This window comes from Vipera ursinii (assembly GCF_947247035.1).
Source record: "Vipera ursinii genome assembly, chromosome: 1".
NCBI lineage: Eukaryota > Metazoa > Chordata > Lepidosauria > Squamata > Viperidae > Vipera > Vipera ursinii.
Window position 1 is genome coordinate 42,141,526 of NC_139512.1, and position 16,920 is coordinate 42,158,445.

The 16,920-nt window shown below is 38.2% G+C and overlaps 1 protein-coding gene across 2 annotated transcripts in view; it reads left to right on the forward strand.

The window, feature by feature from the left end:
* Positions 1-16,920, forward strand: part of CCDC88C (coiled-coil domain containing 88C) — a 102,315-nt gene that overhangs the window by 20,775 nt on the left and 64,620 nt on the right. For both annotated transcript variants that reach the window (XM_083350205.1, XM_083350206.1), the window contains exon 3: positions 4,177-4,285. In XM_083350205.1, coding sequence (XP_083206331.1) covers positions 4,177-4,285 — 109 coding nt within the window. The remainder of the gene's footprint in view (positions 1-4,176; positions 4,286-16,920) is intronic.

The window sequence follows — 16,920 nt, forward strand, 5'->3', positions numbered from 1 at the left end:
AGGAGTGGTATTGTGGGCAGGACGTAGCTCGAGTTGAGATAATGCCAGGTGGTGCAAAATTTTCCATGGGCCTCATGTTTGAGAATGCTGATATTAATGAGTGGCAGACCCTTGCTTTTTGGAGCAGAGAAGCAAACCCCAGAATTTGGGATGGAATCAATCCACTCTTTCTATTGACTTGTTAATAGAAAAGAGATGAGATAGCCTTCCTTCGCTGCCAGACTGCCCTGAATGCTACTTTTCCTTTTGTATCTAATGCTTTCCTAGCTGATATAACAGTATGAGAGGAGTCTTTCTCCCTTTTTTCAAAGATTGGTTGTTTTGGTTTGGTGGATGATAAAAGAAATGACAGGTTTAGAAACTACTCTTTGTTCCATACCTTACATTGCCCACAACACCACTGTTCTTCGATTTCACTTTCGGATACGGCAGTCCTTTTGGCTAGAATTTAATAAAGTTGAGGTCTCTGAGAGAAAAGAGGAATTGCAAATTTTGGGTTGACAGTCAATTTTGCTGCTTCATGGTCAAGCTGTATCTTTTGCAGTGAAGCTTCTTCAACAATCTAGAATCCAGAGTTTTAAGTAGAATCTTTTTCAGACATCTTTTGAAAGCCTGAGGCATCTGCTTTTCCCATCTCTTCCTACAAGTCTTTAAATTATTATTTTGCATTTGATTTCTGTCATGTAGATGAATTGCATTAAATGTCTCTTAATTACAGCTTTCCTTTTGTTAGTGAATAGCTGCCTTCCTCGCTTGTCTGCATACTTAATGCCTCCTGTTAAGGCAGTGGCCTGAGGCAGGGCAGGAAAAAAAATTTCTGCTGCCAGCTCTGGGCAGGTCTCCATCCTCACCATTCATGTAGCTACCGTGGTTGCAACAGCATTTCTTTCTCCATCATCATGGAAATTGTCTGTGAATTATATGTGCTTAGCTTGCTCATATTTGTCCAAGGCTAAACTTTTATAGAGTTCGTAAATATTTTTTGTAAATTAGCAACTAAATTACTAACTTGAGTTTCATATACTTTAGTCAGTAGACTTGGTGAAAGGATTATAACAAGAAAGTCTGTGATTAAGTAAATTTTTTGAATTTACATCCCATCTTCTCTCAGATTGCAATAATGGAACAGGTTGGAATGAGAGAAATTACTGACCCAAAGTCATTCAGTGAATTTTGTAGCTGAGGATTTGAACTTGGGCCTTCACAATCATAGTCTAGCATTCTAACTATTGAATGAAAGTTCCAAATAAGTTAGAAAAAGTGGTTTAACTTAAACCAAGCATTATTCAAAGTGAATATCTGCCATTATTATACAAATTGCTCTTAAGCTTTACTACTTAACTACAATTGTGATTAGGTTTTGTGCATTGTAAATATACAGGGAGTGCAGAATTATTAGGCAAGTTGTATTTTTGAGGATTAATTTTATTATTGAACAACAACCATGTTCTCAATGAACCCAAAAAACTCATTAATATCAAAGCTGAATATTTTTGGAAGTAGTTTTTAGTTTGTTTTTAGTTATAGCTATTTTAGGGGGATATCTGTGTGTGCAGGTGACTATTACTGTGCATAATTATTAGGCAACTTAACAAAAAACAAATATATACCCATTTCAATTATTTATTTTTACCAGTGAAACCAATATAACATCTCAACATTCACAAATATACATTTCTGACATTCAAAAACATAACAAAAACAAATCAGTGACCAATATAGCCACCTTTCTTTGCAAGGACACTCAAAAGCCTGCCATCCATGGATTCTGTCAGTGTTTTGATCTGTTCACCATCAACATTGCGTGCAGCAGCAACCACAGCCTCCCAGACACTGTTCAGAGAGGTGTACTGTTTTCCCTCCTTGTAAATCTCACATTTAATGATGGACCACAGGTTCTCAATGGGGTTCAGATCAGGTGAACAAGGAGGCCATGTCATTAGATTTCCTTCTTTTATACCCTTTCTTGCCAGCCACGCTGTGGAGTACTTGGACGCGTGTGATGGAGCATTGTCCTGCATGAAAATCATGTTTTTCTTGAAGGATGCAGACTTCTTCCTGTACCACTGCTTGAAGAAGGTGTCTTCCAGAAACTGGCAGTAGGACTGGGAGTTGAGCTTGACTCCATCCTCAACCCGAAAAGGCCCCACAAGCTCATCTTTGATGATACCAGCCCAAACCAGTACTCCACCTCCACCTTGCTGGCGTCTGAGTCGGACTGGAGCTCTCTGCCCTTTACCAATCCAGCCACGGGCCCATCCATCTGGCCCATCAAGACTCACTCTCATTTCATCAGTCCATAAAACCTTAGAAAAATCAGTCTTGAGATATTTCTTGGCCCAGTCTTGACGTTTCAGCTTGTGTGTCTTGTTCAGTGGTGGTCGTCTTTCAGCCTTTCTTACCTTGGCCATGTCTCTGAGTATTGCACACCTTGTGCTTTTGGGCACTCCAGTGATGTTGCAGCTCTGAAATATGGCCAAACTGGTGGCAAGTGGCATCTTGGCAGCTGCACGCTTGACTTTTCTCAGTTCATGGGCAGTTATTTTGCGCCTTGGTTTCTCCACACGCTTCTTGCGACCCTGTTGACTATTTTGAATGAAACGCTTGATTGTTCGATGATCACGCTTCAGAAGCTTTGCAATTTTAAGAGTGCTGGATCCCTCTGCAAGATATCTCACTATTTTTGACTTTTCTGAGCCTGTCAAGTCCTTCTTTTGACCCATTTTGCCAAAGGAAAGGAAGTTGCCTAATAATTATGCACACCTGATACAGGGTGTTGATGTCATTAGACCACACCCCTTCTCATTACAGAGATGCACATCACCTAATATGCTTAATTGGTAGTAGGCTTTCGAGCCTATACAGCTTGGAGTAAGACAACATGCATAAAGAGGATGATGTGGTCAAAATACTCATTTGCCTAATAATTCTGCACTCCCTGTAATTAGCTAGATATAATGATGTCACTTTGCCTGATCTACATGCTGATATAGTGGGGTGATCGAGGACAATGTTTTTCAACTTTGGCCACTTTCAGATGGCCAACACCTAGAACTTTGGGAGTTAAAGTCCACCCATCTTAAAGTGGTCAAGTTTGAGAAACACAGATCTAAGAACTTATATTCAGACTGTAGGTGTGAACTAGCTGTTCAGTGATTTCAAAAAGTGGGCAATAAGCACCACTATTGCTTGTTAAGTGGTTACTAGTTTGATTATTTTAAAAAATCACATCCTTTCATCTGCAGACTATCATTAATGTTGATCTAGACAATGTTACCCAACCCTGAAAAATCCAGATGTGTAGCCTTGAAGTCCATACATCTCAAACTCAACAAAGGTTAAGAAATACTGGTCTAGACCAGAGATCCCCAACCTTGGCAACTTTAAGCCTTGTGGACTTCAACTCCCAGAATTCCTCAGCCAGCTTGGCTGGCTGAGGAATTCTGGGAGTTGAAGTCCACAAGGCTTAAAGTTACCAAGGTTGGAGACCCCTGGTCTAGACGAAAGCTGGAGCCTAATGTGAATGATATATGAGCCAATATACATAAAGGGTGTATAATTAATTATACAACTTGTATGATTTATAGTGCGTAGATGGGAAATGGAATTTTACAAGATAGCCCCTCAATGAAAATTCGGTCTATGTAGTGAAACAAGTACACGGGGAAGAAGATTGGGGCAGCCTTGTGAGTTTAGAAACCATTTAAAGTTGAGCCTGTTTTAGTATTTGGATGGGAAATGACCTGGGAATGCCAGGACTGTAGATTAATTTGGGAAGTAGTACAAATACTATGTACACAGTGAAACTACCACGTTGAGAAAAAGACTAGACTATACTAACATTTCTGAACTATCATCATTCAGTGCCTCCTACATTGATACTTTTCAGCAATAACAGACACTTGGAGAGCACGGGAGTTATATTGTAGCATATTTAAGGTTGGATATCCAAGTTCTCCAGTTGCATGTGTGCAGTAGTTAGATGAAGTGGATAAGGCCCATGAGTCTTACCTCCTTAACTATAACCCTATCACTTCATTCTGTGAACTTTCCTAGAAGTTTTGAGCATCAGGTTAGAGTGAAGAAGTTTAAGCCAGGAAATGTTTTAATAATATTTTAATCTGTTTAATTTTCAAATTGGTGTAACTGTTCTAAATCTTAATCTTTTTCTTATAGAGATCCACGCCCAACAAACCAGCGCTTCAATGAGCATGTCAACAATGATGCAAACCTACGAATTCAAAACCTCACTATTTTGGTCAGGAACATCAAAACCTATTATCAGGTATATGCATATACAAGTATTTATCTTCAATACCACCTTCCAGAAAAATATTATAAAACATTTTTTAGAAAGAAAGACCAGAGAAAAGCTGTGTTTGCTGAAATTTTCAATTAATGTTCTGATCCTTGAAACATACTTAGGAAAAATACTGAGTCCTGTAAAATTATACACATTTGCTTCTACCATGGGAATGATTTCAGGTAGATAATGTCCACTGACTAATTTTAGAAAATAATACAGAATAATAAAGCCAATATTAAAGCCAGTCTGGAAACATTGACGTTTTGGCTTACTAAAGTCCAAGAATGGTCTATCAGAGCATCCGTTGTTGAGCAAGAAAGTAATTATTTCCTTTGTTTTCTTAGTTAAGTCATAATGTGAATTGCATTTAGACAGAAAGACTACATGGGAAATCACATATCAGTAGCAGATTAAGAATGTGAATTTAAGGTTTCTTGTATGTTTTTAGATTGTGTAACTGGTCCAGTTGAGCTATAGACACAGTTTCAGGCTAAATTTACATAATGAATAATGTCAGTCTTTTTCTGTAAAAGTCATTTGAAGTTATATATAATTGTCAACTATTAATATTTTTTAAAAATGTTAAAACCTAATGTCAAGTCTAAAATAAAACCTACATAACTAATGCCTCTGTGTGGAGGTGGTATTGGCAGTTTAAAGTTAAATAAAGTATCATAATGACATATTATTAACTAGAGCAAATCACTGTCCTTATCTAACATTTACTGTTCACCTGGATGAGCACATCTAGAACTGGAGAATTATTTTATGGTTGAACAGTCTTAAGTTCATACCACTCAAATTATCCAGCAGTGTATATTTTAGTTTCAGACTGATCAGGAGATTAATTGCTATAGCACAGTCTACCATTATTTTTGATATCCAAAAATAACCCACATTAGTTTTATGCTACTTTACTTGTAATTAATATGCACATGCTTAATTTTAAATCTGACTGACATTCTCTAATTTTGGATTCTAAGTAAGGCTTGTGTTTGGATGGGAAACTGTAAGATAGGAGTAGAAGCTGAAAAAAATACAAAAGAAGGCAGTAGCAAGCCACTTTTGTACTGTTATCTAGAAATCTCCATGGATATTTTCAGACATTCACCCAAAGTTAAACATGAATCAAAGATGTCTTTGCTTTTTTTCATTTAATTCACATATCTGGGGATGTAGTTCTGTAGCCAGCTAACTTTGAAGCTTCCATATTCTGAATTTCCAATATATTTTGACAAACTATTTTATTTTATAGCTTTGAATATCATACTCTGCCCAAATAATAAAAAATGCAGTTGCAGTCTTCTTTGTTCATGAAGAAAATATTAGTATGTCTGGGTACCTTGTATGCTGATGTTTCATCTTGTTATTCCTTTTTTCAGTAACGTTACCCTTTGTTAAAACTCTGTGTCTTCCTCAGGGTCAATTTATATTCTGCAGAAGAATAGTTAATCAAGAAAGGCAATATGTGCTAAACTCATAAGTATTAAAATGTGTATTTTCTTGCCTTGTAAAATTTCTATTGATTTCTTCATCAGTAAAAAATCATAATTAAAACAATATAAGTTGAATATAGTGCTTGAAAATATAATTGCAGGAATGCTTTTAAAACTAACTTTTAAAGCAGTTGATCAGAGCTGATAATAAATAATACTATATATAGTAACTGATAGGTTGAAGAGTTAATTTTTAAGTACGCATGGCAATAGTAGATGAATTTTAGTTATATGGAGAACTCCTATTGTACAGTCTCTGGGAACAAGCCTATTCTTCATTGGTAGTTTACATTTATTATAAGTGTTCCTATAATGCAGCAGTTGTTGGTCAGCTGATATATCTTTTGGAAATTCCTGGTTGTTTGGACTTTAAGTGTAAATTAATTCTGGCCACAGAATTCTGTCTCTCTGAAAAGATCACATGTGTTTTCTTGTTTCTGCCATACAGTAATTGAGAAAACAGAAATAAGAATGGAGTGATTTAATTTATTTCTGGATCATGAATGCTTTGTATTTATTCCCTGAGCTATGCAGAAAAGCAAAATTGAACAGTGGGAACAATGATAATGTGGACCAAATTGGTTAAGGAACAGCAATCCTGCAGTCAAGATTATTATTCTGCACTCAAGGATGCTATCAAAGTAATGTATCATGGAGATTCCGCTGCACTATTTCTGACCAATACTACCAAAATTTTGACTTTTATCTCAAGGTCAACTTGAGTTCCAGCATCTTGCCAGTTCCAGGCTGCTGCTGCCCTAATTTTTACAATCTCATAAATCTAGTAGTTGTAAAGTGAATAGAAAAATCTTTACTTTGTAATAGCTGGAGGCCCAATAGCAAGATTGGGCATGTTTTTCTTTCTTTACATTCCCTATCTGTCTCCAAATGTTTAATTATATTACTGCTTTGTCAGGCTGGTGCCTTTCTCTCTGAAATGGCTTTTTGTTTTCTCAGGCATTATCCGAAGCAAATATTTTAGCCCCCTCCTTTTTTTTAAGCAAAGGGAAGATATGGGACATTTTTCAAATTCTGCATCCAGTTTTGTTTCTTGAAAAAAAAAATAACGTTTTGCACTACATGTAAAATAATTGTGCCATTTGCTGCTTTCTTAAGCAAATATTCTTTAACTTTTTCTGGGATCTTTAGTCTTGTTTCTAAAAGAAAACTCAGAAATTTTAAAAAAATATGTTTTATTATTATTTTTTTTACTAGCTAGAAGTGAACCGATTACTATGTGAAAATGTGCTTGATTTAAATTGAAGAATAGAAATAGTTTTGGGAGTTCTTAATCAATAGAAGTAGGCTATGTTACTTCCTCAAGGGAAGTTTTCACCTGCAATGTATTTGAATGGTGGTGTTTTTCCTGTGTCTGATTTATTGCTCAGTTGGGCAAAGAAAATGAGACCTTTCTAACTTGTGTTGTTCTGTAGTAGGTGAAATTTAACAGTAGTAATTTGTAACAGCCTCTTTATATTTTAACCCCTCCTAAGAGAACAGTTTTAGTTTTCCTAATATGTTAACATCCAGAGTGATAAAAGGTAAAGGTAAAGGTTCCCCTGCACATGCGTGCTAGTCGTTTCCGACTCTAGGAGCCGGTGCTCATCTCCGTTTCAAAGCCAAAGAGCCAGCACTTGTCCGAGGACGTCTCCATGGTCATTTGGCCGGCAGGACTAGATGCCAAAGGCGCACGGAACACTGTTACCTTCCCACCGTAGTGGTCCCTATTTTTCTATTTGTATTTTTACGTACTTTCGAACTGCTAGGTTGGCAGAAGCTGGGACGAGTAACAGGCGCTCACTCTGTTACGCGGCACTTGGGATTCGACCCGCCAAACTGCTGACCTTCTGATCGACAAGCTCAGCGTCCTAACCCATTGAGCCACCGCGTCCCAGAGTGATAGAATGCCCATATTTAATATTTTTCAGTATGTATGCATTTTAAAAACACCAGCATGGCTATGAAATTAAGTAACTCCTTAATTGTAAAATTTTGGATCAGAAATAGTACACCTTAAGGCAGTGGGTGGCAGTGCCTGGCTGAAGAATTCTGGGAGTTGAAGTCCACAAGTCATAAAAGGGCCAAGTTTGAAGACCCCTGCCTTAAGGTTACTAGATCTGTGCTGACGTAATACAGGTATCCCCTAAATGGCAGCCAAAAATTCAGAGAATCCCCTTTGCTGCCATCTAGTGGTTGTCAAGAATTTGGAAGCTTTAATGTATAGGTCTACAATACATAGAAATTTGGAGCCGTGTTCATCACTAACTGGGAAATTCTGGTTCTGATTATTATATGCTATTAATAACATGGCAGGGATTTATAGAGAACAAGGTTATACTTGACTTAACAACCATTTGTATAATGACCATTTGAAGTTACAACAGCACGGAAAAAAGAGATTTATGACTGTTTTTGACACTAATGACCATTGTGGAAATCCCTGTGGTCACATGATTAAAATTCAGATGCTTGGCAACTGCCATGTATTTATGATGGTTGTGGTGTCCGGGGCCATGTGATCACCTTTTGCACGTTCTGACAAGCGAAGTTAGTAAGGAAGGCAGATTCATCTAACGACCTTGTCGCTAACTTAACAACTTCAGCGATTCACTTAATAACTCTGGCAAGAAAGATTGCAAAATGAGGCAAAATTCACTTAACAAATGTCTTGCTTAGCAAGACATTATGGGGCCAGTTGTGGTCATAAGTCAAGGACTGCCTGTAGACGATACCCCCTAAGCTAGCTGTCAGTTCTTAGCTGTGTTAGATAGATGGATGTGGATGGGCTTTAGTTTTTGCCTCAACCAATAAAATGACCTGGGCCATCTCTGGCTGGCACCGTTTACCCCATCTGTTGCCTGATTTACAATAAATGAAAAACAGATAAAAACACAATATTTTGAATGAAAGGCCATCTTGAATGTTAGATAGCTGCCCCGAAATTTGGAGTGAAAACCAGGGTTTATTGAACCCTAGACATGGTTGAGATAGGTTAAACTGTTCACACTCAATCTTCCTTTAATCTGGTTTAATAAGGAATGTATTCTGCCAGCCAAAACTCTCTTTTTGTGGTGGTGTTCCTGTCTGTCAAATTTAATAAACATGAGCTAACACAAATTAATTGCATTGAATTACAAGAACAAGATAAAAGCAAACCATTTAGACACATCTATACATAAAACAAATACTGTACAGGATTACTTGGAGGATTGCATTTGAGATAGGATGCAGTTTATAGTTTGTATTTAACAAGAGACTCTCATTTGATTAGAAAGGGAAAAGGTCAGTTTGGGGTTAATTCTTTGCTTATTTGGAACAGCTGCATTGTAAAATATCAAAGGCTCTATTCCCCTGGGAACTACAAATAGCCATGATTAGAAAGTGAAACCAGGTGAATCTTTCTAGGAATCTGTTCCCTTAGGGAAAAGTAGCACATTTTGCACATTCCAAGTTCATGAAATGTTAACATTTTATACACCTCATAACAATCATTCTAAGAGTTAAGATTGACATGGTTTTGGATTAAGCGAAAGTACTCCTCTCTGTGTTACTACACTATGCTGGCTGTTGGGCCATAATTAGATGTTAGTTTGGTCTGGGAATTCAACTTGACAGCAAGGTCCTGTTATTTCTGTTCTTATCACCAGCCAGAGGCCAAGGACCAGAAGGGACCCTAGTCCATGAAGGTCCATCACTAAGGAGCTTCAGTTCAACACCCAGAGAATAGCAGGTGGTAGGGCAAGAATAGGTTCATTATCTGCACCTGAGCAGCTTTCAGCAGCAGCTTTCTGTATTTTTAAGAGCTTTTTATAGGTCTGATTCTACAAAGTCAGGCATGAACCAATCACAGACTTTTTTAAATTTTGTATACCGTACTTCAAATATAACCTCTACGGCAGGGGTGTCAAACTCAATTTCATTGAGGGCCGCATCAGCATTGCAGTTGCCCTCAGGGGGCCAGGTGGGTATGGCCAGGGTGGGCGTGGCCTACTGGGTGGGCGTGGCTAGAGTGCGTATGACCTAATGGGTGGGCGTGGCCAGCTCTACAACGTTCGCATCAAGGATGCCTATGGGGGCCTGGGCAGGAGTGGGACAGATCTGAGGGTCTCTGGCAGAAGGAGGGTCTCTGGGCCAGGGCCAAGGCAGTGGGGGCCATTCCCTCACTGTTTCCAGGATGGCTTCACGGGCCACATGAAACCACTTCGCGGGCCGGATCTGGGCCCCGGGCCTTGTGTTTGACATGTCTGCTCTATGGTGTGTTTCCAAGGAAATAGTGTCTGGTATTGGAATAAGCAAAATCAAAAACCATTTTATTCCTTTTATGTTTTGTGTCTCTAAAAATATAGTCCCTGGCATTGGAGATCATGATAAAAGAAAAGATTAAAAAGTACTTTTAAACGCTATGTTCCATACACTCAAAATTCTGGGAGGAGAGCCATATAAATCTATGATAGTGAAACAATATTATTTCTGACCAGCAAATTTTATTTGAAGTTATAAGTTTTCATGAGATGCAGTACACTTTGTTAGAGGTATATACTGGCCTGACTGATGTAGGTAGGTTAAATTGAAGTAGATGAATAACTATTTTTCATGATGTAAGTAACTTTCATTTCCATATAACAAATTAGGCAGAATGCCCTTATATACATGCCCCTGTATACAGCTATCCTAGCTTCTTTTAATATTCATTCTTTGCGATGCACAATTATTTATCTTTCTGCCAGCGTTTCTCTATTTCTGCATCTTTGCTGAACCATTGTACTGTCTTTAGTAAATATTTTACCATTCTGGGTTTTTTCCTGTTTGACTTGTAATCTGTTACTTCATTTTTTTCTGTCAAGCAGCTAGCTTGGTCTTCAGTGGATTAATTTTTAGATCCATTCACCTTGTTGTATCTCTTGTATCTTTCAAATTAGAATTCTGCTTAATATTTTCCCAGAAACAGAGTAATGCCTCTGTAATTTTTGCAGGGATCACATTCTACCAATCATCAAACACAGATCATAGTCGTCATACACAAAATAAATGTGTCTCTACACTTGCAGCCTTACCATTTGCAACACTCTCACACCATTTTAGTTCATTATTTGATGTCACTATCACATGCTAATCTTAAAATATTATTTCCAATGTTCCCAGTATTCAGTTTCATGTCAGGATTAGCATGAGTTAGTGATGTCCAAATTTGTTTAATCACTTTTATTTTTATTTCCATTCACACTGCTAGGAGCCTGTTGATTAGCCCTATTCATCTAATTCAGACATGTCAAACACAAGGCCCGGGGGCCGGATCTGGCCCGCAAAGTGGTTTCATGTGGCCCACGAAGCCATCCTGGAAACAGTGAGGGAATGGCCCCCACTGCCTTGGCCCTGGCCCAGAGACCCTTCTTCTGCCAGAGACCCTCAGATTTGTCCCACTCCTGCCCAGGCCCCTATAGGCACCCTTGATGCGAACGATGTAGAGCTGGCCATGCCCACCCAATAGGCCATACGCACTCTAGCCATGCCTACCCAGTAAGCCACGCCCACCCTGGCCATACCCACCTGGCCCCTTGAGGGCAACCGCAATGCTGATGCGGCCCTCAATGAAATTGAGTTTGACACCCCTGATCTAATTCAAAAGTAGTATTTTATGTCGCTCAAAAAATCCTTTGTATTTTCTCTTCTGATTTACCATGACAATTAAAATTGATCAGAACTATGTAATCCAATCCTTCTGGACAGTGATAAATTGGTATTAGTATTTCTCTCATAATATAAAGTGTAATTTATTGCATTTTCTGAAGGTTGTATTACTGACGATTTTGAAGATGAAAAGAGGCCATACTTTTGTAGTATTTGAATATAGTAAATTGTAATCCAGTAATATTTTATTGTGTCCCCAAAGATGTATATGTCTAACAATTTCGAGATGGGTATAGAGTTTTCCTCCCAAGTATAGGGGGCTTCATGTCTGGCTAGGCAACCATTAGATAAGAGCAAAAAGCTACCAAAACTCTGACACTATCATAGGATTGCCATGATTTTTGCATTACAGATATGTTAAATCTACTGAAGTATGAATAGGGAATGATGGAAAAATGATCATAATATAAATGGTATAGGAGAGATGGTATAAATATGAGAGATATGTAGCTCCTGGCACAAGAGAAGTACAGCTCCACTGGTTCCTTCTAGAGACTTCTTGTTCTATTTCAAGATTATTGATCAATCATTTAAGAATTACCGGATGGGCTACAGCTTTTACGTATACAATGAGTTCAATAGCAGATAATTTATTTCTTTTGAATAAGTAAAAGCCACAACAGATTTCAGGCTTTCACCTAAAAGAATCATGATTTGTGGCTAAGGCTTTATCTAAAAGGTTCATGCCTATTCTTCTGGCTTTTGGAAGCAGAAGGCAAAGCTGATAGGATATACAGACAAAAGACTTTATATTCAAGTTGATTGGTGATTTTGAGTTGGGCAGTTCTTTGATTGTGGAGCTGTTAGATGGGGATTTTTTTTAAACAGACTGTGTTTCCTGGATTGTTTTGAATAATGTTGCTGAATATATGCTGTTTTTCAGGAATTTTTATCAGTTTAGAGGAGGGGTGTCCAATCTTAGCAACATTAAGACTTTTGGACTTCAACTCCCAGAATTCCCAACCCGGCCATCATCTACCATCATCATTGCCAGAGGACCCAGATTGTTGGGGGCAATTAAGCTGACTTTGTAATAATGCCGCTTGGGGGGGTGTATGAAAGCCCTAATAAGCAGGCATATACATAGAATGAAGCTAAAACTCAAATACTTTGGCCACCTAATGAGAAGGAAGGACTCACTGGAGAAGAGCCTAATGCTGGGAAAGATTGAGGGCAATAGAAGAAGGGGACCACAGAGAATGAGGTGGCTGGATGGAGTCACTGAAGCAGTAGGCGTGAGCTTAAAGGGACTCCAGAAGATGGTAGAGGACAGGAAGGCCTGGAGGAACATTGTCCATAGGGTCGCGATGGGTCGGACACGACTTCGCAACTAACAACAACAAAATACATAGAATGAAGGCTACTGCTAAACTTGTAAGCCGCCCTGAGTCTTCGGAGAAGGGCGGGATATAAATGGAATTAAAATAAAAAAAATAAATAAAATTGCCATCCTGAGAAAACTTCACTGGAACACAGTGACAAAAAGCAAACATGGAGTTGCTATATATTCAGAGAGTTTAATAGTGTGGGTACCTTGACTTAAGACCAGAAGCCTGGTCCTGGTTGCAATCATAATTTAAGGACTACCTCTTCTATTTGTCTTTGGCTCTTTTCCTTGATACTGTGTTCACAATTACATATGTATCGTTGTCTCTGATTGTCATTGTTCACCTTATTCCTAATAAAAAAATACTTGCAATTTATAGTTGCAAAGAGAGGTAGCCTATTTTCTACCAAAGATGTGGTGAAGACTGAAGAACTGAGCTATTGACAATCAACAGGCATGTGTCAGGGATTCTAGTATTTGTTTTTGGCTGATCAGAGACCTTAACATGCTTCTTTTTTTTGTCCTATATTTAGCATTTCAAGCTAATCAATGTAAAATGGTAAAATGTAAAAGAAACAATAGTACAACACAGTGATTTAACATATTTGTTACATTTATATTTCACTTTTTGTAAAAGGTAGCAGGGCAGCACACATTCCTCTCCTTTTTTCTTATTTTTTCTCTACAGCAGGGGTGTCAAACTCAATTTCATTGAGGGCCGCATCAGCATTGTGGTTGCCCTCGGGGGGGCCAGGTGGGTATGGCCAGGGTGGGCGTGGCTGGAGTGCGTATGGCCTACTGGGTGGGCATGGCCAGCTCTACATCATTGACATCAAGGGTGCCTATGGGGGCCTGGGCAGGAGTGGACAGATCTGGGGGTCTCTGGCAGAAGGAGGGTCTCAGGGCCAAGGCAGCGGGGGCTGTTCCCTCACTGTTTCCAGGATGGCTTCTGGGGCCACACGAAACCACTTCGCGGGCCGGATCCGGCCCCCGGGCCTTGTGTTTGACATGTCTGCTCTACAGGAACAGCTACATGATGTAAATTGGGCAGAGGGAAAGTGATTCATAGTCACCCAATAAGCTTTTGAGACCGAAGGTGACCAATATCCGTTCATGTTTTAATGAATGAATACAGTAGTCTAAATTGCATTCTTTCTTACTACTTTGCATGTTAAGTTCAAAGGCGCCAGTTCAAAAGAGCAGAGCAAATGACCTGAGGTTATACATAATACAGACTGACAGAAAACACCATTGATAAAAGAATCCATCTGGTTTATATGTTTATAAAACCTCATTGAGCAGAACACATAGTTCTTTTCCTATTTTATCTTTATAATAATCTTTGAAAAAACATGGTAACAACTGTAACAACTTTTCACCTGCATTGTATCTTTCAAAAGCAAGGCAAAAGTTAAAGCATGAAAACATATGTGTTTATTCAGCATGTACCTACACCGAATAAACAGTCTAAATCCTTGTTTTAAATCCTAAATCCTGTTCTGAAGGTTGTATATAGGTGGGCGTCATCTTACTTCTGTTTGAGCAAAGAATTACTTCCCCAGCTGCTCTGTCGTGCGCATCCCTTGCCCTTCAAGGAATGAACTTCAGGAATCTTTGGCCCTTGAAATAACTTTTGATATTTTTATAGTTGATTGGGCTGGCTATGTACTTCATGCATAACAGCACAATAGCCTGTTTCCAGTGCTCTGTTGATCAGACTGTACTGATTCTGTAATAACACAATTTAGTGACACTTTAATAGCACTTTTATTTGTAGAGAAAGTCTGGAATCAATTTAGTAATAATGTTGTGGTTTAAGATTACTATCCTATATATTCCTATTAGATGTTGCTTTACTTTTTTTTAAAAAAAAAAGCTTGTGAGGGCTTCCTTTAAGTTTGTTTTTGACACAGAATGAGCTAATTCTCAGTTCTATGGTTTCTTACCAGCCTTTTATTAGAATCAACTACCTCATTGTCTTCTCTTTCAAACAACAGGCTTGATAGGGTAAACTGACACCTTGACCATAGATATTCTTATGTGGTGACATGAAGAGTCTTAATACTGCTATATCTGAACAAGCCCCATTGAAAGAGGTGTCCTTCCATGTTGATTTTATAAAGCTGTTTATAAAATGCTTGTTATGCTTCATGAAAGGTGTAACAGCAGATGTTTCTGAATTCAGCATTTATTACTTTTTCATACCGTCTGTCTGGAAGAACTGCATCTGAGGAAATGTCATCGTGAAATTTCTTGGGTTTTGAAAATCATACAAGGTAAAACCTTGCTGTTGATACCCTTTTGAAAAATACCACCCACCCCTCAGTTCCTTAAACAGATTATAATCCACCAAATCAACAGAGCCTATCACATGCAACCTTAATACTTGGATCCTCTGAAACTCACCTAGCAAGGCTATTTTGAGGTTACTTATTTGTGAATGTTAATTAAAGATAGAGAACATTTACCTGTGGGTTTGTTACATGTCAGGACAAAAGCATCTTCTTGATGTGGGTGCACCTGTTAATTTTTCCCCCCATGACTTTTATAGTTAACTCCAGGTGAAGTAATAATTACCTCATGATTTCTGAGGTATATTAATTAAGTGATTTGCAGGAGAGAGAGAGAGAGAAATTAACAAGGCAGAATATTGATGCAGATAAGGCATTCCGTGATCTAGTTCTGTTCTTAACAATTGTATTTTTTAATGCTTGCTGATTTTCATCAATGCAAAGAATCCAGAATTGGTTATTGGTTCTTACAGCGGCCATTAAGAACAATATGGGGATCGCTTAAATATCATAAAGTTATTTAACGTTAGCCTAATGTTATTTAAAGCAATCTATTGTAAAATAACAGTAGATTACAGGTAGTACTTAACTTATAACATACAACAATTCATTTAGTGACTGTCCGAAGTTACAACACCACTGAAAAAAGTGACTTATGACCATTTTTCACATTTAAGACCGTTGCAGTGTCCCCAGGGTCATGTGATTTACATTCGGATGCTTCACAACTGGTTCATATTTATGACTCTGGCAGTGTCCCATCTTTTGCGACCTTCTGGCAAGCCAAGTCAATGGGGAAGATTAAGGTTAAGATTCACTTAACAACCGTGTTACTAATGTAACAACTGCAGTGATTCACTGAACAAATGTGGCAAGAAAAGTTGTAAAATGGGGCAAAACTCACATAACAATATTTTTACTTAGCAACATAAATTCTGGGCTCTGTTGTGTGGTCATAAATCGAGGACAATCTGTACTTTAAACCCAAATTGGTTGTATTCACAACTCAGATTATTAATGGTTCCTGGATAATGATGAATCTTGAAAGCATCATCCAGAATCAGTGCCTAAGGTAGCATGGTTAGGTGATTGTCAAGGCCTGTAAAAAATGGAGTCTGTGTAGAAGAGGACCAGGGTGAACCTGAAGGAGGGGTCAAACATGTCATCAGTGACGAGTCTCTGTGTGCTTGCAAGAGATCTCAGTCCAGCCCACCTTGAATGCCTCTCTTATCTCCCACTCATTTCCTTTGACTGCTAGTTGATTAGATTCTTGTAGAGCTCTTAAGCTTGCAATAAATCTTTATACTCATTTGAACTGCCTGAATCTCCTGATTTATCTGATGCTTGGCAGCCTGGTCCTCTGCTCTTATTGCTGTTCATCTTTCTATTCCTGCTTGTTCAAAGGCTTTTTCTGAGTTGGTGGACATTACAGCAAGTTAAGGGAGGTGGAGCAGTTTCTATTCTCCTTAACTTCTTTGGTTGACTAACTAAGCATATTGGCTCTAGTAAGGAGGAAGATAAAATTCAACAAGATGAACATTTTTACTTAGGGAGTGTTTTTTTTAAAAATAAACTATTAACATATCAACTTCTCTTATTATTCTACCTTGAGTAATTTCACATACTTCTTAGTGTTTGATTTGGATTTGGGAGGTTTAATTTTTTCTGATATATGTACCGGTATTACTAAAGATTGAGTTATTATAAAGTTTATACTATTACATAAATCATTTTGGACTACTTTTACTGAAAGGAATAATATATCAGTTTTGCAATTAGTCATAGTTGAATTTTGAGATTAATTCATTGTGT